The sequence below is a fragment of the Vanacampus margaritifer genome, chromosome 9, assembly GCF_051991255.1.
Source record: "Vanacampus margaritifer isolate UIUO_Vmar chromosome 9, RoL_Vmar_1.0, whole genome shotgun sequence".
Lineage (NCBI taxonomy): Eukaryota > Metazoa > Chordata > Actinopteri > Syngnathiformes > Syngnathidae > Vanacampus > Vanacampus margaritifer.
The window spans coordinates 19,876,922-19,902,374 of NC_135440.1; the positions used below are offsets into that span (position 1 = coordinate 19,876,922).

Below are 25,453 nucleotides of genomic sequence, written 5' to 3' on the forward strand. Positions count from 1 at the left end.
AGGTATAATGATTATTTTGATTATCATTATAATTAGCATAATTTATGTATAAATGTATTTGCTTAAATGTTAACAACTGACACTACTTTTCAATCTGTACTATAGCAGTTCTTGCTTAAAATAAGCTTACTGTTTAAAAAAAACTGCTTATCTGTTTTTCACATTAGGGGGCGCGCATGGAAATCTTGTTGGCTTGTTGTTTGCTTTTTTTGTTCATGTACAGTAGAACATCGAATGTGCAAGAGCTAAAAACACAGGAGGAGGGAGGAAAAAAAAACACTTAAGCTCGTGGAAAATGTACTACTTGGAGTTTTGGGATCCATATTTTTTATTATGGAACTAAACGGTAAATCAGAGACGACCCCGCCCTCCCTGGCACACACTCATACGCACACACACATACACACAAACACAAAAGCGCACATCAGCTTTACCCACAGACAGTCCGTGTCGGGTTTTACAAGACGGGATGCCCCCGAAAGGACCCCAGCTGACCGGACTGCAACAAGTGGCCTCGGCCCCATGACATTTTGGGTAAATGTTTCAACTTTTTGTGTTTTATGTGAAACTCATGTAAAAAAAAAAAAAAATCACAACTGTTTGGATGATTGCATTTGTTACAATATGAACCTCGACACTGCTATGTTGTATTTATGCATGTAAAGCATAGCATGATAACAGTACATACGGTATATTCAAATGTAATGTGCATTCCTCTTTGTTTTGGCCCGCTTGCTTTTTGTTTGAATTGTATCCCATACGAGCTGGGATGGAGGTGTGCAAGTTGAGGGGAATCGCGTGGATCCTCCTCCTGTTTTGTGCTCTACCACACCGGACCACCGCCCACAGGCGCAACGGACGCAGGAATAACTACAAGCTGTATGAAAATGGGCCAAATGGTAAGGCGGTTAAAAATGAGTGATTGGAATGAGTGAGTGAGTTAGTTAGTTAGTTAGTTAGTTTCGTTGAAGAATGAATGAAAAAAATCAGTGGTCCCCAACCACCGGTCCATGGGTTATTTGGTACCAAGCCGCAAAAATAATTTTTTGTTTGTATTGGAGCGTATACGTCCCAATCAAGAATGCTCGTTATCAACCCCCTCATAGGTGATTAATTTGTGACCGTTTGCCGGTGGTACAGATAACGTACTGTCAGTGGAGATCCCGATTAACTGATTTGCTCTCAAAAAACATGTAAAAACTTTCTATTTTAAATATTGCCATGGTCCCAAAAACGTATTTATACGTTTGATGATTAATGATTTTTTTTAATGCTAGAGCATACAGAAGGCTTTGATGCGGTCTCTGAACTGAAGAGGCCGCTTAAAGCAGTGGTAGTTATTACAAGAAATTGGTCAGCAGGTGGCAGCAGAGTATGAGAGATCAATCAGGGCCATGTTGCAAAAAAGCTCTTTTCCCCAGTGTTTTCAACAGGTTTGTGAATAATGATAAAACTTAGCTATATTCTAATGCTAATTGCTGCAAAACAGAAACAGATACAAATATACTTTTTTTCCTGATTAAAGAAGAGACTAATGTATCTTGATGATTGATGATTTTTTTTATGCTAGAGCATACAGAAGGCTTTGATGCAGCCACTGATCTGAAGAGGGCGCTTAAAGCAGTGGTAGTTATTACAAAAAAATGGCCAGCAGGTGGCAACGGAGTATAAGAGATCAACCAGGGCCATGTTGCAACAAGCTCTTTTCCCCACTGTTTTCAACAAGTTTGTAAATAATGATAAAACTTATAGTTAGTTATATTCTAATGATAATTGCTGCAAAACAGAAACAGATACAAATATACTTTTTTTTCCTGATTAAAGAAGAGACTAATGTATCTTGATGATTGATGATTTAGAGCATAAGGCTTTGATGCAGTCTCTGATCTGAAGAGGCCGCTTAAAGCAGTGGTAGTTATTACAAAAAAATGTCCAGCAGGTGGCAGCAGAGTATAAGAGATCAACCAGGGCCATGTTGCAAAAAAGCTCTTTTCCCCAGTGTTTTCAACAGGTTTGTGAATAATGATGAAACTTGTAGTTAGTTATATTCTAATGATAATTGCTGCGAAACAGAAACAGATACAAATATACTGTTTTCCTGATGAAAGAAGAGACTCTAATCTTTCTTTTGGTAGGATCCATTTTTTTTATAGCAGTAGAACACAATATTATGTGGCCCTTTCAAAATAAGTCAAAATCCAGTAAAACAGCTGGAAGAGAAGGGGGTTACTTCAGTGAAAATGGCTGGGAGTGAATGAGTTAACATAGAGAATGAGTTGCAGGTGATGAACTCTGGCGACATATATGTGTACGTCCGCCGATCTCATGTATCTACTATCTGTTAGTTAGTTAGGTTTATCTAAGACTCTAAATGGGCTTGATGGTTTTAGATTTAGGTCCATCCTGTTATGGGATGTTTACGGAAACACGTTTGCTCGGTTGATCAAAGACACAAGGCTGTCTTTGATGTTGATGAACATTATGCAACTTTGGTTGGAATTTGTGAGGAAACAGGTTGGGTTTAATCAAAGACACACAATTGTCTTTGACTGTTTTTTTTTTTTTTTTACAAAAACTTTTTTTAGGTTTATCAAAGACACTTGTATGTTAGGTTGGGATGTTTACAAACACCCATGTTACGTTTTCAAGTCTAATGGGTTTTTTTTTTAAACAAAACTTGTTGGGTTGGGATGCTTACGAAAAACTTTCTCTAAGTTTATCAAACACACAAAGTTTTCTGGTGTTCAGGAAAAATGAATCACCAAAAAAAATATTTTTTCATCATATACTAATGTTGTCTGATGTTTTCAAGTAACATATTGATATCCAAATCTGTTGGGTTGTTTACCAAAAGTAAGCCTACGAGATCAGTTAAACCACAACATCCAATGGCCTCAGTGTTGTATTTGTGTGCAGCAGGTCGCCCGTGCTCCCTGGAGGTGGTCTTCATCCTGGACAGCTCCGAGAGTGCCAAAATCAGCTTGTTTGAGAAGCAGAAGGCCTTCGTGCTGGGCTTCAGCACGCGTCTGTCCATGCTGCAGGTTGCCGGCTGGACGCTGAGCGTGCGAATGGCCGCCTTGCAGTACAGCAGCTCCGTGTCCGTGGAGCAGCGCTTCTCCGAGTGGACCAACCTGGACGCCTTCCACGGCCCGGTCAGCGTCATGAGCTACATCGGCCACGGCACGTACACCACCTACGCCATCGGGAACGCGACGGAGATGCTGGTGAGGGAGACCCCGGAGGACAGCGTCCGCGTGGCCGTGCTGATGACGGACGGCGTGGACCACCCGCGGAACCCCGACGTGGTGGCGGCCGCCATCCAGGCGAAGGAGCACGGCGTGAAGATTTTCGCGGTGGGGCTGTCGCACATCGCCCAGCAGGGGGCCAACAGCGCCAAGCTGAGGGCAGTGGCCAGTGCGCCGGCTCAGCAGTTTGTGCAAAGCCTTCAGGACCCTCAGATGGAGCAGAAGCTGCTCAAAGAGATGGTGAGCGCTGATGTGTGTCTTTGATGTAAAAAAATATATATATTGTGGGTTCATCAAAGACAATATTTTTTTCTTTGCGGTTTAGGGGGAAAATATGTTGGGTTCATCAAAGACACTAACTGCTTTTGATGTTTACAAAAAAATGTAGGTTAGGTTCATCAAAGACGGTCTTTGATGTTTACAAAAACGGTTTTGGAATGTATGTATACTCATTGAAGGCTTTTCGTGCGTCTTATCAAGGTCTCAGTTTTTGTGAAAACGTGTATCTTCGGTTTATTGAAGACTAATCGTCTTTGATGGTTACAAAAAAAAAAACGTTCTTTAGGTTTGCCAAAGTTTTTTTTCGCAAAATTTCATTGAGGTTTAGGAAAATTGTAGAATTTTGTAAAAATTTGTAGAAATTTGTAAGTTAAGTTTATCAAAGACAAATTGATATTTCTGAAAACACAATTGGAATACACATAAGGTTAATGAAACACAACTTGCTCTGATGTTTTTTTTCCTCATTCTTAAGCAATTATGTCTGTGTTTCGTCAAAGACTTGTTTTTTCTTATGTTGGATGTTTAGGAAAATATGAATGAGGTTAATCAAAGACTATATGTTAAATTATTTTCTTGATGTTTATACATAGGCTACATTGCTACTGAGTTGTGTTTTCACTTGAGTTCAGTCTCCTTCACTAATTCCACTCATGTTTGTTGTTTTCCTTCCAGGGCTCAGTCGTATTACAAGAGGTACGTCGCCTCACTTTAATTGAACTTCAACAACACGAATGATTGTTTTTGACTTATTATTTCTCATGTTCTTATTGCTAGTGTCCAGAAATGCAGGTGTGTTTGTGTGAAGGCGGAGAGCCAGGCCCACCAGGAGCTCAGGTGAGCTTTTTATATATATTTATATACAAAAATACCCTACATGGCTACATGAGTATTTTTCTGAGGGCTTTTTTAAAATTTACTCCCTACATTTAAAAAAATGATCTCGGTGCTTTCTCCTCCTTACTTAGCCAAAACAGGCTTGCTACTTTTTTTCAACCTTTGTGGATGATGACACGAAAAAAAACACATTATCAGAGGGAGGGAAAGTCAACCATGATCTTGGCGAATTTTTATGGTGTAAAAAACAAGGACACTGGGACAGCAGTTGAAGAATTAAAGAAGCAAGTTGAGCCAAAGCTAGCTAGCTAACAACAATGACGCAACATATTTGGATGAGCAAGATATTCCCCATCCATGGCTCTCGTTAAGAAAATTGGTTACTGTTTTTACTTACTTAGCCTTTATTTTTACTTTTGTATTTAAGCTTCTTTTTTTTTTTTAAAGGAAGTTTGATTTGATTGAAGCCTCACGTGATGTGCATGAGTGCTTTTTCTCAATTAAATGGCATAAAATTGGGAAAGCAATTAGTCATGATAACAAGTCACAGAAAAAGCTGCCCAGCATCAACAAAATAGCAGCGCTAGCAATACTAAGATAGAAATAGCACCGTAAACAACCCAACATTAGCCGAAGATGCTAAGCTAATAGCATGACTTATTCGCAATGGAGTGCTACTATACGCTAATATAAGATATACTGCTACTAAATGTAACTTTTTTTGAAGACGTCATTTTAGGAATGTACAGTCCAGCGAGAGTCAGTCAAAAATCAAAAAGAGGTGATTAAAGTAGTGTCAAGAAGATATATTGCTAATTCTGCGTCATCTCAGCTGCTTGAGGTCCCTTCGGCGTTTTACCTCTCGTTTTCTTTACCTCACTAGTCTAATCTGATTTTTATTACATTTGTGAAATATAAATTATGAAGCAAAATCCAGCCATTTTTAATCCATCTCAGGCGGCGGCCATTTTGAGACTTGCTGTCGATTGAATATGACATCAATGTTACTTGGCTCAGGCATTGACCAATCACAGCTCACCTGTTTTCTAAAGCTGATCTGTGTTTGGGTGTTACCTGAGACGTGATGTCATTTTCACTCGACAGCAAGTGGCAAAATGGCCGCCTTCTGATATTGATAAAAACGGCTGGATTTTCCTGCTTAACTCATAGTCCACTAACGCAGTATTAATCAGAATACCGTATTTAAACTAGTGGGGCTGCATAGAACTTATTGTCAAGATTTTTTTATAAAGTTGACTTCCCCTTTAAACAAGTACTATTTAAGTACTGATTGAAGGATTGTTGCCAATTCTGCTTAATGAAACTTCAATACATTTATTCAGTGTACTTTTTAAAACGAAAATGTCTCATTTCAGGGCCAAAAAGGGGATGCAGGTTTCAGAGGGTCACCTGGTCCCAAAGGAGCCAGGGTAGGCCATCAGAAATTACTATTCAATTATCTAGAAAGCTAATCTGTGGATGTTTATGGGTTTGGTGTTGCCACTCAAGGGGGAGCCCGGTGTGGATGGTCAACCAGGAAGTGGCGGCCCCGAGGTAAACCTCGTCCCATCTCACGCCATTAATTTGAGGTGAGACTCTTAATTGTGAAGGACTGTCTTGCAGGGACGTCCGGGTTTTAAAGGCAGCAAGGTAGGTGCCTTATTTAATAAATGATGAATACATGAAAACACTTACAGTAAATGATATGTAAATGGTTCCTTTGAAGGGGGACAGAGGAGAATGCGGGCCTCTTGGCGGGAAAGGTGACCCGGTATGTGACTGACTGAAACTATTATTTGAATTTTAAGCTCTCAATTAGGGCTCGTAATAATCAATCAGATGTCATCTTCCAGGGTTTGGAAGGGCCCATTGGATCACAAGGACTGAAAGGAAAACAGGTGCAATATTTTCTCATATCTAATAAAAATATTTTAATTTAATAGATTTTTGATCATCAATTCAATGTGCATTCTTTTGAATATATATTTTGTGTTGCAAAATGCAAAAAAAATTCTATTAAAAAAATGCATTGATAACAAAATCATATTATCGTGAAAAAAGGCAGCATTTCATGAGAATACAGTTGTAATATTTCAAAAATGAATTTTAAATCAATAAGAATGAAGTCAGAAATTTCAGAAGAAAAATTGTGATGAAGCTGTAATATATTTTTTCTCTCCCAATTTTTATTTTATTTTAATTTTCTAAAATTTTAATATTGACAGGAAGCTTTATTCTACGAGCTACAGTGATAAAATAATTGTATTCTGGAATTCTAAGTAATTTATTTACTCATTTTAAATTATTATCCTAATAACTCTTTATAGAAAAAAATTAAAACATTAAATATTTCAACTTCATTCTCGTATCTTTTTGGCTAGTTTCTCCAATCTCTTTTTTTTTTTCAACTTTAATCTCATATCTTTAGGTCTATTTTGTGACAATTTTATTTTTTTCTCATAAAAGTATGACTAAAATATCGGATTTCTTTTTTCCCCCTAAAAAAACATCTTATCCATATTTTTTTGTTGGAATGTTCTGATTTTTTTTCTTGCAATTTTTCAACTTTATTGTCATCACTAGGTCTGTATATTGTCAGAATGTTTTTTTTTTTCAGACTTAATTTCCTTCCTTTTTTTAGGTGAAAAATACAACAAAAACTTGGTACTCTTTATGAAAATGTTCCCACTCTTCTTTGTACTGTTATGCTAGTATGAACAAAAATGGCAACATATTCTCCCAGGCATCCTTTTTGCTACAAAACGTGTACATCAAAGCGTACCATACGACAGGAGTGGAAGCAGAATTTGTCTATATTCACCTCTGCACTCATGGAATGTGAATATTGGCTTCCGGCTAATCCTCATCCAAAAGCAGTGAATCCAGGCTCGCAGGATATTTTTCTTGGACTTTGTGCGGCGGGATTAGCGCGGCGACCTGGACGCTCGCTTGTCCGAATAAAACGTGTTTTGCTGTGAAAAGCTATAGAACATGAAAGCCAGTCATGTTGACTTTGATCTACTCTTACCATGTTTGAAAATGTGCTATTATAGGTAAAACTTCATTTCTATGTTGGATTAATATATGAAATATACTTTGCAGGGTGAGATTGGACCACCTGGAGATATTGGACCTGAGGGACCAAATGGACAAAAAGTAATTTTTAGCTTATGTAAACACGCGATTGTTTGAACTGAAGGTCCACCAGACAAATTTTACAGACATGTTCACCCGGGTGTAATATACACCTGGCAAGCCACCCAAAAAAATGGCTCTGTAGGATGTCTCGGGTTTTGGGAAAAATCCAGCTGAGCTCCTGATTAGCTTCATATAGCAACATGAATTTTTTTTTTCTTCTCCAGAAAAAAAATATTTTTTTTTTTTCTTCTCCAGAAATTAAAAAAAAAAAATTCTTCTCCAGAAAAAATGATTTTTTTTTTCTTCTCCAAAAAAAAAAAAAAAAAAAAGCAACATGAAATTTGATGGACATGTGTGTCATGAGTAGACCCACCCAAAAAAAAAGTCTCAAGAAGCCATGTAGGAAATGCACAGGAAGTTTGGCATTTTGATTTGAAGTGACCAATTTAGGGTCTTTTCGCCTATTCCGAACTTTCTGGTTTGTCAAGTGAGCATCATGATAAAGTTGTAAAACGTCAAGAGGGAAAAACAGCATCACAATTGAATATTTTAAAGGTTATTTCCCACAAATGATGCATGGAGCGCTGCACTTTGTCAGCGTCAATGCCTGGCGTGTCACACAATCACGCACATACAGTAAACGACCTTTAACGAACGAGCCCTCGGGCCGACCCCTAACCTTTGGACAAGGCTGTCTTTATGCAGGGGAAATATGAATTGATTTATGGCACATGGGAAAATTTCAGGCATTAACTCCGAAAAGAGTTCACAAAGAAGTATTCACAAAGTCTTCACTTTTGTATCACTAAAATGACACAAATAAGTTGCAACTATAAATTGATTATTTGACCAATTTTAGTCTCAATTAAAATATGTGATTTTCTAATTCAATGTTATTGTTGACAGGGTGACAGAGGGCCGAGTGGTAATGCTGGACCACCAGGAGACTTTGGTATTGGATTCCCAGGAGCCAAGGTGACTCATGATCATCATTTATTACAACAATAAAGCAAAATGTGAAGAATAATAATAATGTAAAATATTCTATCAAATATGAATGTTTTTAGGGAGAAAAAGGAAACCAGGGTAGACCTGGACTAACTGGCCCAGTCGGTACTGGAGAACCAGGACTATCTGTGCGTATCGACACAATGTGCATCTTTGCATTTTAATTTGCTGTATTACAATATTTTGTGTTACATCGTAGGTTTGTGCTTCAGCATAATTGATGATAATTTTTACAGTCAATTTTTTAGATTAAAAATCTTTTTTTTTTATCAACTAAGGTTTGGGGATGTTTTTATTGTCTGTCAAAATCAAATAAATATGAAAAATTAACAATTAAAAAATATTTAATTAATTGAAAAAAATAGTTAATGACAATTTTTTATTTTTTTTATTTTTTTTCCAGGAGAGCTCAGTATTGTTCATTCGATTTGACATCATCATTGCTCTCCTTTTTTAAAAAAAGAAAATTATTTAAAAAAAAAGTTTTTTTTTCTTTCTCTCTTTTTTTTTTAATATATATATATTTTTAAAAAAAAGTTAATGACAATTTAACGATTTTATTTATTTACTGTAATACGCATTCTATTTTATGATGACAATTCCATGAGTTTCTCTTTTCATGAAAAACATGTTGACGTGACATTTCCACTGCAGCATATTGTGCATTGATAACAATTATTCTATTTCCCAGTAAGTACAGTGTGTACTGAATTAAGAAAAAATGTTTCATAGTTTGTGGGAGGCCATGTCAGGTAAATACATTTTAGAGTCCAAAATAGAAAAGAAGCGAGGGAAACATTGGTCGCAGGCCAAGCACTAAAAGAAAATAGGTCACAATGTTACAGTACATCTACACATGTACATTTTGCTCTCTTGTTTCAGGGTCCTGTAGGACCACCCGGAACTCGAGGCAACCCGGGACCGCCTGGAGAAGGGCTGCCAGGACCCAAGGTGGGAATTTTGTTGCCATTTAAATAACATAAACACATCATGTTGTAAAGTGATTCTCAAAATGTGGTATGTGGGCTCCCTCTAGTGGTATGTGAAAGAATCACTGAATTTAAGGTTTCAATTGTGCATAATGTTAAAATGACTTAAATTTTAGTACAGTTTTAAGTACAATACATGTGCTTTTAATAGTACTATATGAATATTAAAATAGCTGTTGTATTGACATGTTCCAGGGAGATCGAGGATTTGAAGGACCCCGGGGGAATCGCGGGCTACCTGGCATCGGGTTCAAAGGCGACAAGGTAAAAAATAAAAAATGCTATGCTATCTGCTGGCTTTTTTTTTTTTTTTTTTACTAAAACACATTACAAAAAATTTTGCTTCATTTTTTTAGGATGCTGAAACATGACATTTCCATTCATTTTAATTGGGAAAGATGATTTGAGATATGAGAGTGGTCACAGAAATAATTAAAGTTGTAGCTCAAAACATGTTTTTTTTTTTAACAAGGCATACATTATTTAATTTGCTCAAATCTCTTTAAAGTATGCGGCAAAGGTAAAACTATGGTCGCTTTGTATCGCATATTTTCACACTTTTACGGGAGGAAATGTTTCCCATTATGCTTTTGCATTTAATGAAATAAAAGATTTAACGAGATTTTTATTCTCAGGGTAGTGGCGGCCAATCTGGGTTGCCAGGTCCAGCGGGAACTTCTGGAGTTGGAATCCAAGGAGAAAAAGTAAAAAATAAGGAAATATCAAAATAATCTGTGATGTTGCAAACTAACTCTAACTCTCTTTCTTTCAGGGTGATCAAGGCCCGCCCGGACCCGCAGGCCTCAGAGGAGGTACAGGTGTGGGATTTCCGGGACCCAAGGTAAGTGAGGGGGAGTCGTCCGTTTGCGGCTATGCTAATCCTGATGGACACTTCAGCTGTTTAGCATTTTGATTACGTGGAAATTGCTCTGCGTATGTTCACACACAAATATGCAAATGATGTAAGACTGTCCCTGTCAATCAAACCGGTCAGGCTGGTTGGGTTATTAATGGCACCGTGGAGCAGCATGTGGCTCATTATCCAATGTCGGACGTAACTGTAAACAATTGTGTGTTTGCTGTCATGAGGCAGCTCATCGTTTAGTAGAACCCTGACAATAGCTGCCAACCTAGTATCCAGTGTTGCCTGATATAATTGCGGATTTGCTATTATTTTGTGTGTTAGTCTACATTATTTACTAAATCACTGAATCAAAAGTGTTTTGCTGCCAACTTTTAACTACTTTTTCCCAGTTTTTGTGTTTATTTCAAAAGGCATAACATGTATTTTTAATGGTGGGGGGAAAAACAATAACAATGTTTTTGTCTGAAATTTAGGGAAATGAGGGATTTCCTGGAATCCCAGGACCAGCCGGTGAGAGAGGTGTGGGAGTGCCAGGTCCCAAAGTAAGCATGCCTAATCTCACCTCAGTTGAACTTGACCACCATTGACTTTGAATGTATTCCTCAGGGGGACGTGGGAGCTGAAGGCCTACCAGGCCTACCTGGTCAACCGGGAGAAGACGGAACCCCGGGACAAAAGGTACCACCAATGATCCTGTTCATACCACAATTAAGTACACAAAATAATTTTGATGCATTGTCATTTTTCAATGCCAGGGTGACATTGGGTTTCCAGGACCCAGGGGACCAGATGGCAGTCCTGGTAAAGGTGCCCCTGGAGAGAAGGTAAAGCTTTTCATGATCTTGTCGTAGACCTTGAGGTGGCAAACTCTCCAATGGCACTATTAGTAAACAAACGCTTGTATATCATTTGGCCAAGGCGGAGAGTTGAGAAATCAGGGGAAACGGCTCCAATAATGACTTTAGCCTTTTTGGTTTGAATGTGCAATGTCAGTCGAAAAGATATTATGTAAGGTCAATTGCTTGGGAGGGAGATAGAACATCGGTGCAGAGGCTGCAGTGATGCGGACTCTGTATCGGTCCATTGTAGTGAAGAAAGAGTTGAGTCAAAAGGCAAACTCTCGATCTACGTTCCTACCCTCACCTATGGTCACGAGCTGTGGGTCGTGACCGAAAGAACAAGATCCCGGATACAAGCGGGCGAAACGAGTTTCCTCCGCAGGGTGTCCGGACTCTCCCTTAGAGATAGGGTGAGAAGCTCGGTCATCCGGGAGGGACTCGGTGTCGAGCCACTTCTCCTCCGCGTTGAGAGGAACCAGTTGAGGTGGCTCGGGCATCTGGTTCGGATGACTCCTGGACGCCTCCCTGGAGAGGCGTTCCGGGCATGTCCCACTGCCGGGACGACCCAGGGCACGCTCTCGGGTGGCCTAGGAACGCCTTGGGATCCCGCCGGAGAAGCTGGTTGAAGTGGCTGGGGAGCGGGAAATCTGGGCTTCACTGCTAAAGCTGCTGCCAACACGACCCGACCCTGGATAAGCTGTAGATGATGGATGGATGGAGATAGAACACTAAACTAATCCCAAAAGTATTTTGCCAGGGAGCTAGAGGGGACCGAGGGTCCAGAGGCCAACCAGGTGCTGTTGGTCCTGTGGGACCATTTGGGCCCAAGGTAAGGACCGACTTCCAAAAAAGTCATCTTAGGCACTTTGCGAGTAGGACTTCCAACTTCCTAAGTTTGTTGTGTTTTTGTATGTAGGGTGATCCGGGATTTATTGGGCCACCCGGTACACCTGGACAACCAGGAAGGGGGCTACCTGGTGCTAAGGTAAAACAGTGGGGCACCCAACATGGTATCTTGACTTTATTTGTTCAATGGCTATTGCTAGTGATTCAAATCTAGTATATCAAAACAACTTTGCCCACTGAAATGAATGGAAAAGTCATTCATCTGTTCTGGCCTCACCAACACCAACATTTTTGGGAACATGTTTTTTAATTGGCAAAACAGCACTGTTGTGGCACTCCAAAGTCAAGGCACCACTATAGGAAACTTAAATGACAATGTCTGTTCCTTTGTGTTCAGGGAGATCCAGGCCCGCAAGGTCTCGCTGGAGCTGTGGGCGAACCAGGGCGGGGTATAACCGGACCCAAGGTGAGTTAAAGTACTTGATCTTGTCGTGCGCCACAGAGCTGACAATGTGGTTTGTTTTGAAGGGTGACAGAGGGCCACCGGGGTCTTCGGGGTTGCCTGGAGGTAAAGGTGAAGGTTTTCCAGGCCCTTCAGTGAGTATCAAAGTCCAGCATCAGTTGCAAGTCTTTATACATCTTCATTCTAAACTCTTGGCCTCAGGGTCAGCCGGGACGTCCTGGCTTGACAGGAGAGACCGGAGCAGATGGTGTCGGCCTACCTGGAGCAAAGGTAACGATGAAGTATGTTGAGGAATGATAACAAAAAGCTAATTTTATCTCCTATAATCCAGGGAGACAGAGGCCTGCCTGGACCTTCTGGACCTGCAGGGCCAGCGGGAATTGGACTTCACGGGCCAAAGGTAGTCAGTGCCAGAATTTTTTTTGTACACATGAATCCAGAGGTGGGAGCATGAGTCCTTGTTGCTTTATCCCTGTAGGGATCCATTGGCATAACAGGACCTCCGGGTCCACAGGGACCCCCAGGCGAGGGCATCCAAGGGCAAAAGGTAAACCAAGAAGCAGCTAATTCCACTTCCTGTCCAATCATGGCCAAAGTATAAATGTCACAATTGGACCTATCTCCAGGGGGAGTCTGGATTTCAGGGGATCCCTGGCCCGAGGGGTCCTACTGGAGTCGGACTACAGGGTGATAAGGTACTGTGACAATGTCCATGCTGACACATTCTAGCCTTGCAACCATTCCACTTTCTGTTTGCCGGTTTGTGGTACAAGACCAACAAGATGGACGCTACATTCTTCTTGCAGGGCGACCGAGGCTTTGCCGGTGAGAAAGGAAAAAAAGGAGACAGGGGGACGACTGGAGAACCAGGAGTTACTGGACCTTCAGTATGTGATATTATTGTTCAAAAAATTATGAATGGATGGTTCTTGAAGCATCAGATTCCGTTTTTTTCCTTTATGGAGTCATTCTGTCAGTGCATCCAAACCAAGGATGTGAGAGACAGCAGGTCTAGGTCTGGCCCCAAGGTCTCCCAATTAGTTGCCTGGTACACCTCACCAGGGAGTGCGATCGGAAGGCATCCAAGAAGATGATTTTGCATAACCTTTTACTTTCGGTCACAACCGAAACGACAGTAAAAATGTAGACCAAAAAATCAGCATCCTCACCATTTTTCTCAGATCTCTCTTTGACAACAGTTTGATTACGCAACCATTTGAAAGGAATCAAGTTTTTTTAAAATTTGATCTTTAAATGACATTCTCTGGAATTTCCACTGTCAAAGACTACATGCTAACATACTCTGTTTTAAATCACAGGGTAGAGTCGGATATAAAGGAGAACCTGGACTTACGGTAGGTCTTTCCCATAACTCGACACCCATATACATGTGGAGTGACTCTCAAGGTGGGGGTTTGTCCAACGGAAGTTCTGTACCCTAAATGCTACATTGGACGACTGACGCTTTAATCAGTTGTTTTCTGGAGTACTACTTAAGGTTGCAACTCAGTCAAAAAAAAATTGTCAAAATTGTGCTTCTATTTGCTTCATCTAAAAAACGACCCAGTTCTACGTACTGGATGCTAATGTTTTCTAACTCTTTGAGGTACGCCATCTAAATCCCTGAAAAGTGGCATTCCCGCTTCCAACCAAATTGGCCGACTTGCTGTCCATTTGCAAGCATGGCTTCTTTTTGTGGGTCTACACATGGTAGACACACCTACCAAACTTGGGGGCTGAATTAAGACAGAAAAATTCCAGGATCCATCCAAGTTCATGAAAACTTGCATTTTTCTATTTCGCAGAGGGAAGAAGTCATCAAAATTGTGCGATCCATTTGCAGTAAGTCAAACACGATTTCTCCATTTTTTCTGGCTTGCGTTCACACTTAAAGTCTCCCATCCCAGATTGCGGGGTGACCTGCCGCCAGAGCCCCCTTGAGCTGGTCTTCGTCATCGACAGCTCAGAGAGCGTGGGCCCCGACAACTTTGAGGTAGTCAAGGACTTTGTGAGCGCCCTGGTGGACCGGGCGTCAGTGGGTCGGGACACTACCCGGGTGGGCGTGGTGCTCTACAGCCACATCAACGTGGTGGTAGTCAGCCTCAGCCAGGATGCGTCTCGGGACCAGGTGAAGGCGGCGGTGCGCTCCATGACCTACCTGGGCGAGGGCACCTTCACGGGCAGCGCCATCCACCAGGCCAACAGACTGTTCCGGGTGGCTCGGCCCGGCGTCAGGAAAGTGGCTGTGGTCATCACCGACGGCCAGGCCGACAAGAGAGACTCGGTCAGTCTTGAGAGCGCGGTGAGGGAGGCCCGGGCGAGTGACATTGAGATGTTTGTGATCGGGGTGGTGAACACCAGCGACCCGTTTTTTGGAGAGTTCAAGAAGGAGCTGGACCTCATGGCTTCGGAACCGGACGCTGACCACGTGCACCTCATTGATGACTTCAAAACACTGCCAGGTGAATGAGGTGCCGTTTGTTGTTGAAGTTTGCTAGCTGGGCTTCACAGTGTGAATCTGGGCTCTGCCTTTCTGTGTGGAGTTTGCATGTTCTGATCTTACTCAGGCTTCTTCCTACATTACAAAAACATGCATGCATTGGGATTGGCTCACTCCCCACGACTCTAATGAGACGCATTAATAAAAATAGAGGGACGGTTGCTAGCTGCGAGTGAGCTAATGTGCTAAATCTAACAATAGTATGATTTTTTTTTTTTTTTTTTTTGCTACAAGGTTCTCACCAAAGCTGCACGTTTAGTTACAGGTTACTAGCGCCTATGGCGCTGACATGCTAGTGCGAAGATATTTCCAGATAAAATTGCTAATTTCGTTCAAGGTTACGAGTAGCAAACTGTTAAACCTCACACTGTTGTAGTTTGTTTTTGAAGGTCACTAGCTGGAAAGTGCTATTTTAGCGTTCTCACCAGACAAAACTGCACGTAGAGACAGAGTTACTGGTTGCTAGCGAGCTAAAATGCTATACCTGACTATGATTAGCTACTAAAAAGCTAACCCGTCAAGTTAAACCTTTTCAAACAAAACATACTAGGTTAGGCTTACTTCTCTTTATGTTGACATCTGAATAAATGTTCTCACCAGACAAATCAGCTAGTTTAAAGAGTATTAAATTCTCGTGAGATAAAGCTGACTGTTATGATTTGTTGCTGAAGATTACTAGCTGATAGCAAGCTAACGTGCTATGTTAAAGCTCTTAAACATGGCTTACCCGTGACAACACTGCTTATTTAGCTTCAAACTCCTTTTCATTCTCTTTGTACCAATGATTCTTTTCTCCATTATTTCAACATTCAAGCCCTGGAGAAGAAACTCCTGAGCCACATCTGCGAGGACAGTAGCAGCGTTCTTTTCCGCTCTATACCAAGTGGTGAATTTCCCCTGAGACGTCCTGAGGTCTCCGGTAGTGACGTCCGGCAGCCTCCCTGGACCAGGACCGACGTCAACACGCCCACCTTCACGGGAGACTTCCGCAGGATTCAAGTGACGGTGAGGACAACTAATTTCCAACTTTCCAACACAATAACGAGCTATTAATAGTTTCACTTTTTGGTAAGTCATCCAACTCTACCGCCGTCCTTGATTTTGTTGTCGTCCTCCGTCTACGTCATGGTTGACTAGCCATCGGTATGCTAAGTTAGCTTAGCATCATTTAGACATAAATGTGCTTTCTCTTGGACAGCCGCACCCACCGCCATCTTATCCCGATAGACAAACGACCACTCCAAGATTGAAAACGGACGACCGGAGCTCATCGGGAGAACAGAGACTTCCGTTCTTTGACAGACAACCTTTGAGACCAGACGGCAAGGCCCCCAGCCGACACACGCCAAAGGTTGTCGTCAACGGGCAAACTGCTCCCACCGTCAAAACGCCGCTAGAGACGCCACAAACCACCCCAGGTGAGTGATGACGTTTTTGTACTTTTAATAAGAATAATATAAAAATGGACAAAAAAAAAGGATTGGTTTTCTATTTAAAATACAATGTTGTAATCATGTGATTTTATTCTCAAAAAATAAGAAAATTTTTGCTCTCAAAAATGCTAACTTGTTTCTCTTAATGTTTCAAATACATTAAAGCATTTATGACCTTATCCTTGTAGAATTTTCTTTACATAAAATTGTGACAGCGTTAACTACAACTGAAATTATGACATTTTGGACTTTATTTAAAAAAAAATGGTACAATCTGTAAAATTACATCGTGACAATTGTCATGAAACAGTTTTTCTAAAAACAATTAGAAATACAACTGTATGCATTTTTAATACATATTTTGAATATATTTCTCATAATAATACATCATATTTTTTCAAATTTATTCCTCATCAAATTATGACTTTAATGTCATAAATTATGATTTTTTTTCATAATTAGTTCTTTGCACCAAATTATTTAATTTTATTTTATTTTTGAAAATTAAAGATTTATGAAATAAGTGTTATAACTTAAGAACTTAAAATACACATTTTCCCTCATAAAATTACAACTTTTGTGTCTTTGTGTTTCAATATTTTGAATTTATTTCTCATAATGTAGTGGCACAATTCATATTTTTCTCTTAATGTCATTAATTAGAGCTTTCCTCTAATAGCTTTTAAAATAAAATGTTCTAATAAAATTCTAATTTATGTACCATTGTATTATTACGCCTGTTTTCTCTGAATAATTTCAATTTATTTCTTGTAATTGTACAGATTTTCCCTCTAATATTTAGATTTAGTTTTCTCCTAAAAAAGTTAAAACGTACTTTCTAGTGTTGAAATCACAGGTTTAGTTAAAATGCAAGCCATGTGATGAAAGTGTTTTCCAAACTATGAAAGAAAATGATTTAAACTATCTTTTTTCTGGTTTCTTTTCGCACCATCAGAGCTCTGCCAGGCGCCGTTGGACCCGGGTCCGTGTCGAGACTACGTGGTGCGTTGGTACTACGACTCCGAGGCTAACGCCTGTGCTCAGTTCTGGTTTGGAGGTTGTCGCGGCAACGCCAACCAGTTTGATAACGAGAAGCGATGCAAACAAACCTGCGTGCGGGTCTAACCTCAACCATATATAATGTCATCATCATCATCATCATCATCATCATCATCATCATGTTCTTGGTAAAGGTGCTTCCATGTTCAAAAAGCATGACTCTAATGACATTTGAATTATTACCAAAGAGGATAAAGAAAATGTCGGTGATGTTACTTACGTTATGTACTTGAACACTTTTAAACACTAACTTTTTGTACTTATATATTTTTTTTCATGTTTCTTTAAATACTGTGTAATGGGCATAAATAAAATGTATTTTTCAATTACCCTTGTCACTGGGATTTTTTTAACAGTAGTAATTAATTAATAATAATAATTGTATATGTTTAATTTAATCAATGGATTTGCAAAGAATTCAAGTTGACATTTTAAATCACGAATGGCCCAGGTATCGGTATCGGGCCGATACCCTGCCTTATTTTAAGGTATTGGCATTCACGATAGCAGTCTGAAACAAAGTGGTATCGAAAATCCCTAATTAATTGTTAAGATTTTTTTTATATATTAAATATGACAATAATTATAAATTACAATCGTTAAGAACAAGAGATGAATCAACTGAAATTTTGAAAGAGGAAATTGTTTGGCGTTCATTTGTAGAAGATGAGGAAAGACGACATGACGATGTAACCTGGCTGCTGAGTCGGGTTCGGATCCTTCCCGTTGAACAGACCGAAGTACCGAACCGTGTTGGATGCCTGACCGCTAACATCCAACTGCAAAGAGCATAAACACCCACAAAAACATGACTTTGTTATCGTTGTTATGATGATCATCCACTGTACTTAAGTAGTGACTCGTACCTGTGCGGTGACGTCGAGCCTCCAAGGGTCCACCTGCAGTCCGTCACACCAGCCCCCGCGGCCATACAACCACGTGCCGTGCTCGTTGGGCACGCCGCCCTCCTTCACGCGCTCGGCACAGCCCAGCGCTGAGCCTGCGCCAATAATTGGCATTAAGTCAGTCTCTGGGAAAATGACTACTTTATTTTCCTTAAAATAATTGATGCTTTTTCTCTGTGTAAAATGATGACTTTGTCCTCTCAATATTTGGAATTTAAAACTTCTCATAGACTGAAAACTTTTTTTTCCAAATGTACTCTCGCACTTCATTCTCGCAAGTAGACATTATCTTTGTGACTTTTTTTTCGCAAAATGGCTTCTTTTTATATTGATTTATGATTTTGTGCTCTAAAAATGAAAAAAAATCACTTCACTCAGTCACAATTTTTTCATAAAATTAAAACGTTTCTCTTAATAATGCGACTTAATTACTGTATCAAAAAAGTCATTTTTTCCTTGTAAAATATTTCAAATTCATATTGACTTACTTCACCTTACAATGAATATAATTATAACATTCTCATCACATCCAGTAAATACTTTTCATGCTTTTTTCATGTAAAATATATATTTTTTAAAATGAGTCTGACAAATAAATAAACAACTTTATTTATTTTTTTTAATAATGTAAAATGATAATCTTAAATTGCATAAGTATAATCATGAAAATGCAATTTTTTTTGGGGGGGGGGTAAAAATCCCTTTTTTTCATGAAATCACAATTTAAAATTCTGGATTATTTTACTCATATGTTTTTTTTCTCATCTTTTCAATTCATGACTTCCCGTGTTAATTAACTTCACATTACAATGAATACAATTAAAATATGCTGTTATTGTCTACTTTTCACGTAAAATAAACATTTTGCTGTAAAATAACAAATGGGTAAATTTGTGTAAAATTGTGTAAAAATACTTGCTAAATTGCAACTTTTTCCATTAATTTGCCAATGTATAATCCTAAAAATTACTTTTCTCAAAATGTTACAACCTTGCAAAATTCCCTAGGTAAACTCCCTACTTGACTGACTTTTTCTTTATCTTAAATTTAAACTCAAGATTATGCCACATATAAAGTACGACGATATTGTCATAAAATGACGCCTTGTGTTAATATTACAAATTTATTGCTTATGCTTGTACATTACAATTTCATTCTAGTAAAAATGTACTTTTTTACCATTACCATACTTTTGTCCTCATCTCTCTCTATTTTTTCCACCAATATTCCACCCTGATTCCCTTCATTAAAATGTAATATTTCATTATATTTTAGATTTGTTTGCTTTTATTCTGCCAATTAGCACCGAGTAAAATGACTTAAGTATCCAACAACATCGCTGCTCACCCGCAGAGTCGAAGGAACGCGTGTTGTTGTGAACGCCGTTGACCAGGAAGTGGTGCGAGGTGACGCAGAACTCTCCGCACCCGTTGTCGTCGCTGCCGTGTCCCGTGATGACGGCGTAGAGCTCCACCTGCGGGCCGCACGCTGTCAGAATTGTCCGCCATCTTGTAGAAAGCGCGTCTTACCTTTTCGGCGGAGGCGGGCACCGGGAACTTGATTGGCGGGTAGTGCTGGTTGTACGTCTTGTCGAAGGTTCCGCCGTCGTACAGTGACATCACTCGGAAAGGGCGGAGCTTCTCTCCTGATGGAACAATTGGATATCGAAAACCAAGAGTTGTGTTCATAATCGCGCACTCTTCAATAATCTCAAATTGTCTTGAACCACATGCTGCTTCACCGAGCCCAATTCTACCTGTGCGGTTGGCGACACTGAACCTCAGGTTGAGGGAAACCATCCAGGGCATGGCCCACGGAGCCGTCTTCATGGTGAAGCGGCAAACGCCGGCGTCCAGCACCGGAAGGAGGGGAGACACGTCTGTCTGCCAGCGACCAATCCTTCTGCAAATCACACGAATGATAGGAACAAGACGGGTGGGTTTGTGGTGAATTTGCGATACAATATTGCTGTCATATTTCTATTGTTTTGAAACGTGTACTGTAAAAAGGAGAATTTGGGCCACGAGTTAAATTGTACCAGATAAAAAAGTGGTATTTTATTATATATAAATTATAATAATTTATGTATTTATTTTTATATTAATTTATTTAATATTTATAGCATAAATATTGAGACACAAAATGTTTTTTTTTACTAAATGTAATTTAATACCTTAAGAAAAAATTAAGAATTTTGTAACACGAAAATAGTATTTTTCAAGATAAAAATGAATAATTTGAAAGATAACAGCGAGATAAAGCAGAGATAAAATAAATAAAGGACTTTTTGGATTTAAAATAAAATAGGATAAAAAGTTCTAATCCTGAGGTAAAAAGTAGTATTTTACAAGATAAAATATTGTATATTTCCAAACAAAAACTATTTATTATTTATTTCAAAAGTCAGTATTTTATAAGATTAAATAATTGCACTTTTCAAGATAGCAATTTCTATTTTGAGATGAAAAAAAAGACATTTTTAAGACAAAATAAAAAACTTTAAGGTCAAAAACGGCAAAAGATAGATTTTTTTTTGGGCGAAATAAAACTGTATTTTTGCCAAAAAGTTCTATTTTGCCAGCTAAAAAGTCTATTTAAAAAAAACAAAAAAACATTTTTAAGCAAAAAGGACAGTATTTTTCAAGCTAAAAACAACGTAAAAACACTTTCAAGAGAAGTGCTAATATGATCAAATATTTTTGTTGGGTGGCCCCACCTTCGGAAAGCGGTGATCCAGCGTCCCAGCTCGACATGGCAATAAGGTCCCAGGTGATCGCAGCAGACAAAAAGTTGAACCGTGTGATCCCACTGAGGACATGACGCGTCTCTGCTGCCGGGACACGACAATGACACGTCCAACATCAGCGTGTCAAACGTAGATAAGTCTGCTCACACACAAACAGATTGTCACTACATACTGTGACCTACATATTCGATTTTAAGTCATTCTGTGAATGCACTTGTTAATTTGTAAATTGTGGCCTATAGCAGATCATATCTGTAAAAACTCAAGTCATAAATCTCAAGGCATCACTTAAAATGTAAACAAATTAAAAGACAAAATAGCGCCACCTGGCGGGATGTTGACATCAGCAATGGCCCCTTTGTCCCCTTGCATTTGCACGTTGGCAAAGACAGGCACTACAGTTGCGGGAGATTCCAGTTTCAGCTGCAGAGCTGTGGAAAAGTCAAACCTGAACACAAAAATATGCATTTATATTATAATGTACAGTATATGTACATACGCTCAAATAGTTTTCTAACTGTAATAACGTGAAAATAATCTGTTGATTTTTTATTATGATTTTTTTTCATTGCCCGTCCAGGCAGCAAACCTGAGTTAACAGCACCCTCTGCTGGCCGCTGACATCCTTTGCCCCTCTCTTTCTTCAAAACGCAGCAACAATACAACGCAATTTACGCCAGGATTGAGTCATTTCAGATTGCTATCAGGCCCATCTAGTGCACTCACTCACTCACTCACCACTGTGCCTGCCAGTTGAGGAAGTTGAAGGAGGGGTAGAGGAACCAGCCCATCTCGGCCAGCGCCCCCTGCTGGTCGATGCCGATGAAGAAGTTGGGAGACGGGGTGGTCTGGAAAGACACGTTCACAGCTACACTTGACCTGTCGGAAAGAAAAAAAAAGCACAAACACAGCAAATTAAAATTGGAGCATACAACGTGGAACAACAAGACTTATAATGTGTTTGAATAATAATAAATAAAAAAATAAACATGCAAATTAAATGCATAAATGAAAAATAATTCCGACAATATTCTAGAAAAATATGACTTAATTCAAGAAAACTTTTTCTCGCAAAATCTCACAAGCACCCTAAGACTTTTTTTTCCAATAAAATAATATAACGTTTTATCTTGAAAAACAAATTACTTCTTTGATTCTGACTTTTTTCTGGGGGGAAAATCATTTTGAAAGTTGCAAAATAACTTTTTTCAAAAAAAAAAATTAAAATGCACCCTTATTCTCGTGAGATTATAGGATTTTCTCAAAATGATTTTTTTTTTGCATTTTTCTAATTTATCTTTAATCTCCTACTGTGACTTGTCCTTGAATTATTTTTTTTTACTTGTGCAACACATTAGAATTTTGTTTTCAATATTTACAAAAACTCATCCCCCCAAAACTACTACTTTTTATCACTTCTTAGGAAAAAAAATGTATCTAGAATTTTTTTTCATTTTGTAACGAGAATTTTTTTCCTTTTTTACTTCCTGTCTTGAAAATTGTAACTTTGTAATCTCTTGCCATATTTTTTTTTCTTGGAACAAAGTCTGATTTTATTATCACAACATTATATGATTTATTCTAAGATTCAGATTTTTTTTCCATTCTCAAAAAATGGGAAGACCCCCCCCCCACCCCCCCCCCCCAAAAAAATACTATTAATTTTATGATGATTTATTTTCTAGAACGAAATTAGTTTACTGCATACTCGAAAGATTACAACTTTTTTTTAAATCATCTTTTGCTTTGTATGTATTATACTGCCCCCTGGTGTCCAACGCGCACACACCAGTAGGAGAGGCACAATTGCAATTGAATTATCATGATTCCCAAATGTTTTAATTCTGTTATTACTGTACCTTATTATAAATTACAGTACTATAGAGTGCCACGAAAACTATATAATAGTTAGTTACGACGACTATGTGTCGGACAGGTGCCAGTGTTGTCAATAATGTCTGGCATCAGCATTAATCCGAATGACCTTCATGTGTATCTGCTATCGATGCTTATCAAAGGTTTTAATAACAGCATTAAAATGTCATCTCCATGGTGGTGGATTAAGGCTTTTATGTGGCGATGAGACCTGAGCGCGCGGGTGACGGCCGGATGGATGTGCACCATGGCTGCGGGCAGTTCAAGTGGCGTGAGACACTCGGCGTCCACGCAGTTCATGTCCTGGATGGCGTTTCCTGCGAGAGCGTAGACCAGCACGCCAGACGCGCTGGACTTGGCCATGTTTTGGACCTGTGGAGAGATAAAAGCACTCACTTCCTGTCACAGACAAAATGGAGAGTGAAGAGCATCAAATACTACTACTGCACTATACTCTGTTTTCATTTATTTTTCATTTTCGCCTCCTTAAGTGTTCACAAATTGTGTTTATGTCATATTATACTAAAACACTATAACAGGTCCAATTAAGTAATTATAGCGCTTATATTGCCCAATTCACAATCAAACATATTGACTGACTGTATTTATGATTCTAATGTCACCTTGGTGAAGAAGGAGCAGTTCCCCTCTGACAGCCAGGCGACGGCACCCTCCACAGACGGCGACGGCTCGCAGCCGTCCCCCGCGTCCCTCAACTCGTACCTCGTCCGAGCCCAGCGACCTGTCAGCCAGTCGTACCTTGCGTCCAGTCGCTTGACAATCACGGGAATATCCCATCCTGCGCAAATGGAGAGCACCTTAAGCTTGCAGGTCGAGTTATGTGTAATCTTTTTTTTTATGGGGTTTTACTATGGATGTTTGAAACCACTTTTTTTCCAGACCAATACCAGTATGGGGTGGGGGTCGAGTCACTCACCTTGTGAAGTGAACACAGCCTGGGCAAGGCCGCAATTGTGCCCCGTGCAGGCCCAGGAGTACAAGACGCTGGCGATCCAGTTGCCAACAGCAAATACCGGCACCGGAGACACATGAAGTCTGGATAAAACCTCCTTTTGACTGATAAAAGACGCGCACACACACAGGAATCACACACAAATAAATAACATACAGTACTGCTATATTTAAGGCGTGAATCTGTAAAAATAATAAAATAAGTCATCTGTCTGGCAGTTTGTTTTTACTTACTATATAAATTACAATTAATGTGCTTCTGCAAATATATTATACTGTTGAATATTTTCTAAATTTTAACTAATTATTATTAGCTATTTGTAGATGTTCCAATTAAGTGCACTCCATTTACCATTACATTACAGGTAATATTGAATTACATGTATAAAATGTAACATTAGCTCAAAAGTCAAAACGTAAACATGTGATTTGATTTGCTTACATGCTTTTCGAACAACCTAAGCATCCTGAAATAGCCTTTTTCCTCCTTTGTTTATCTGAATTTTGAACATTTGCTGTTTTTTTTTGTTTTTTTGGGGGGGGGGGGTAACTTTAGATAGCAATTGTTGTATTTTTTGTTGTTGTTTTGATTTTAGTGTCTTTTTCTTCCCATTTCCCTTTTTTTGGGGGGGGGGGGAGGTGGTGGAAAACACATTTAGAAGGTTTATCACCGGTTTTGAATTTTTTTTTTGATGTATAGAGTATTTTTGTACAGTTATATGCATGTTTTCGCTATTCGCGGGGGTCCACTGTACTTGTTATTTGTTTAGTAGTGAGTCAGTCACCCGTGCTTGGTGGCGGCTTCGTGCAGCCTTTCCCGCATCCAGAGCGCGTCCTTGGCCGCGGAGTCGTCCAGAGATAGGAAGAGCACCTGAGCGCTGGCCGGCAGTTCCTCCACGAGGCTGGCCAAGGACGCCGAGGAGCTCCACAAACACTCAATGAAAGCCGACTTGTTGGTAAAAGCGTGGATAACCACCGAGACCCCCGCCGAGCCCTGTTCTCCCGGCTGGTACACAAACTCCCCACTCAGAGTCGGTACCGTGAACGCGGCAGCCGGTTCTCCAGGCTCCAGACCTCCGGAGCTTCTCTGCTCCACCAAGTTGTCGCGGGGCTCCAAGCCCGCTCGGCGCACCTCATCGTCGATCAACTTGTGCCTTCGCTTCGGTATCTGTTTGGCGGCGAACGTCACGTGAACGCTCGCTACAAGCAGGAAGTAGAGCACAGGAGACGACGGAGGCAACATTCTTCCCGCCCGGGACAAATGTTGAGTCGGCTCAAACGATGAATTTAGCACATTTATTTCATTTCAAGTTTATACTTGAGACTCTTGACGGAGTTGCAGTCAAATGTGGCGGCTGGTAATCGTTTTGTTGCGATAGAGGCGTGTCCGAATGCAGATGACGGCGGCCGCAGTGGGTACAAAATCATGTAAACACAACTTTTTGTCACCCTTT

The 25,453-nt window shown here is 39.7% G+C and overlaps 2 protein-coding genes across 3 annotated transcripts; one reads left to right on the forward strand and one right to left on the reverse strand.

The window, feature by feature from the left end:
• The first annotated feature begins 433 nt into the window (after positions 1–433).
• col28a1b (collagen, type XXVIII, alpha 1b) lies at positions 434–17,567 on the forward strand. 2 transcript variants are annotated; one of them, XM_077576440.1, is made up of 35 exons: positions 434–534; positions 765–899; positions 2,917–3,485; positions 4,200–4,220; positions 4,302–4,361; positions 5,738–5,791; positions 5,871–5,915; positions 5,985–6,011; positions 6,088–6,132; positions 6,215–6,259; positions 7,464–7,517; positions 8,406–8,474; positions 8,567–8,635; positions 9,390–9,458; positions 9,692–9,760; positions 10,132–10,200; positions 10,269–10,337; positions 10,835–10,903; positions 10,968–11,039; positions 11,117–11,185; positions 11,958–12,029; positions 12,117–12,185; positions 12,444–12,512; positions 12,575–12,643; positions 12,711–12,779; positions 12,841–12,909; positions 12,988–13,056; positions 13,136–13,204; positions 13,316–13,396; positions 13,829–13,864; positions 14,315–14,351; positions 14,417–14,971; positions 15,824–16,014; positions 16,208–16,427; positions 17,398–17,567. In XM_077576440.1, the coding sequence occupies exons 2-35, from the start codon at positions 770–772 to the stop codon at positions 17,565–17,567; spliced, it is 3,519 nt and encodes a 1,172-aa protein (XP_077432566.1). In that variant the 5' UTR covers positions 434–534; positions 765–769. The 2 variants fall into 2 exon arrangements, with proteins under 2 accessions (XP_077432566.1, XP_077432568.1); XM_077576442.1 differs by having other exon boundaries at positions 2,920–3,485.
• Positions 16,671–25,398, reverse strand: LOC144058154 (uncharacterized). The gene is made up of 12 exons (XM_077576443.1): positions 24,785–25,398; positions 23,965–24,104; positions 23,651–23,826; positions 23,239–23,399; positions 21,891–22,031; positions 21,479–21,600; positions 21,123–21,291; positions 20,163–20,308; positions 19,936–20,051; positions 19,754–19,880; positions 18,368–18,501; positions 16,671–18,280 (listed from the first exon to the last, which is right to left on the reverse strand). The coding sequence occupies exons 1-12, from the start codon at positions 25,240–25,242 to the stop codon at positions 18,155–18,157; spliced, it is 2,016 nt and encodes a 671-aa protein (XP_077432569.1). The 5' UTR covers positions 25,243–25,398; the 3' UTR covers positions 16,671–18,154.
• Between the last annotated feature and the right edge of the window lie 55 nt (positions 25,399–25,453).

Coding starts and splice junctions, on each gene's coding strand:
- col28a1b (XM_077576440.1), top strand. CDS start 770: ATGGAGGTGTGCAAGTTGAGGGGAATCGCGTGGATCCTCCTCCTGTTT. Junction 4,221..4,301: donor GCTCAGTCGTATTACAAGAG/GTACGTCGCCTC, acceptor TCTTATTGCTAG/TGTCCAGAAATGCAGGTGTG. Junction 6,260..7,463: donor AAGGACTGAAAGGAAAACAG/GTGCAATATTTT, acceptor TATACTTTGCAG/GGTGAGATTGGACCACCTGG.
- LOC144058154 (XM_077576443.1), bottom strand. CDS start 25,242: ATGTTGCCTCCGTCGTCTCCTGTGCTCTACTTCCTGCTTGTAGCGAGC. Junction 24,105..24,784: donor GAAGCCGCCACCAAGCACGG/GTGACTGACTCA, acceptor GTCTTTTATCAG/TCAAAAGGAGGTTTTATCCA. Junction 23,400..23,650: donor ACTGCTCCTTCTTCACCAAG/GTGACATTAGAA, acceptor ATCTCTCCACAG/GTCCAAAACATGGCCAAGTC.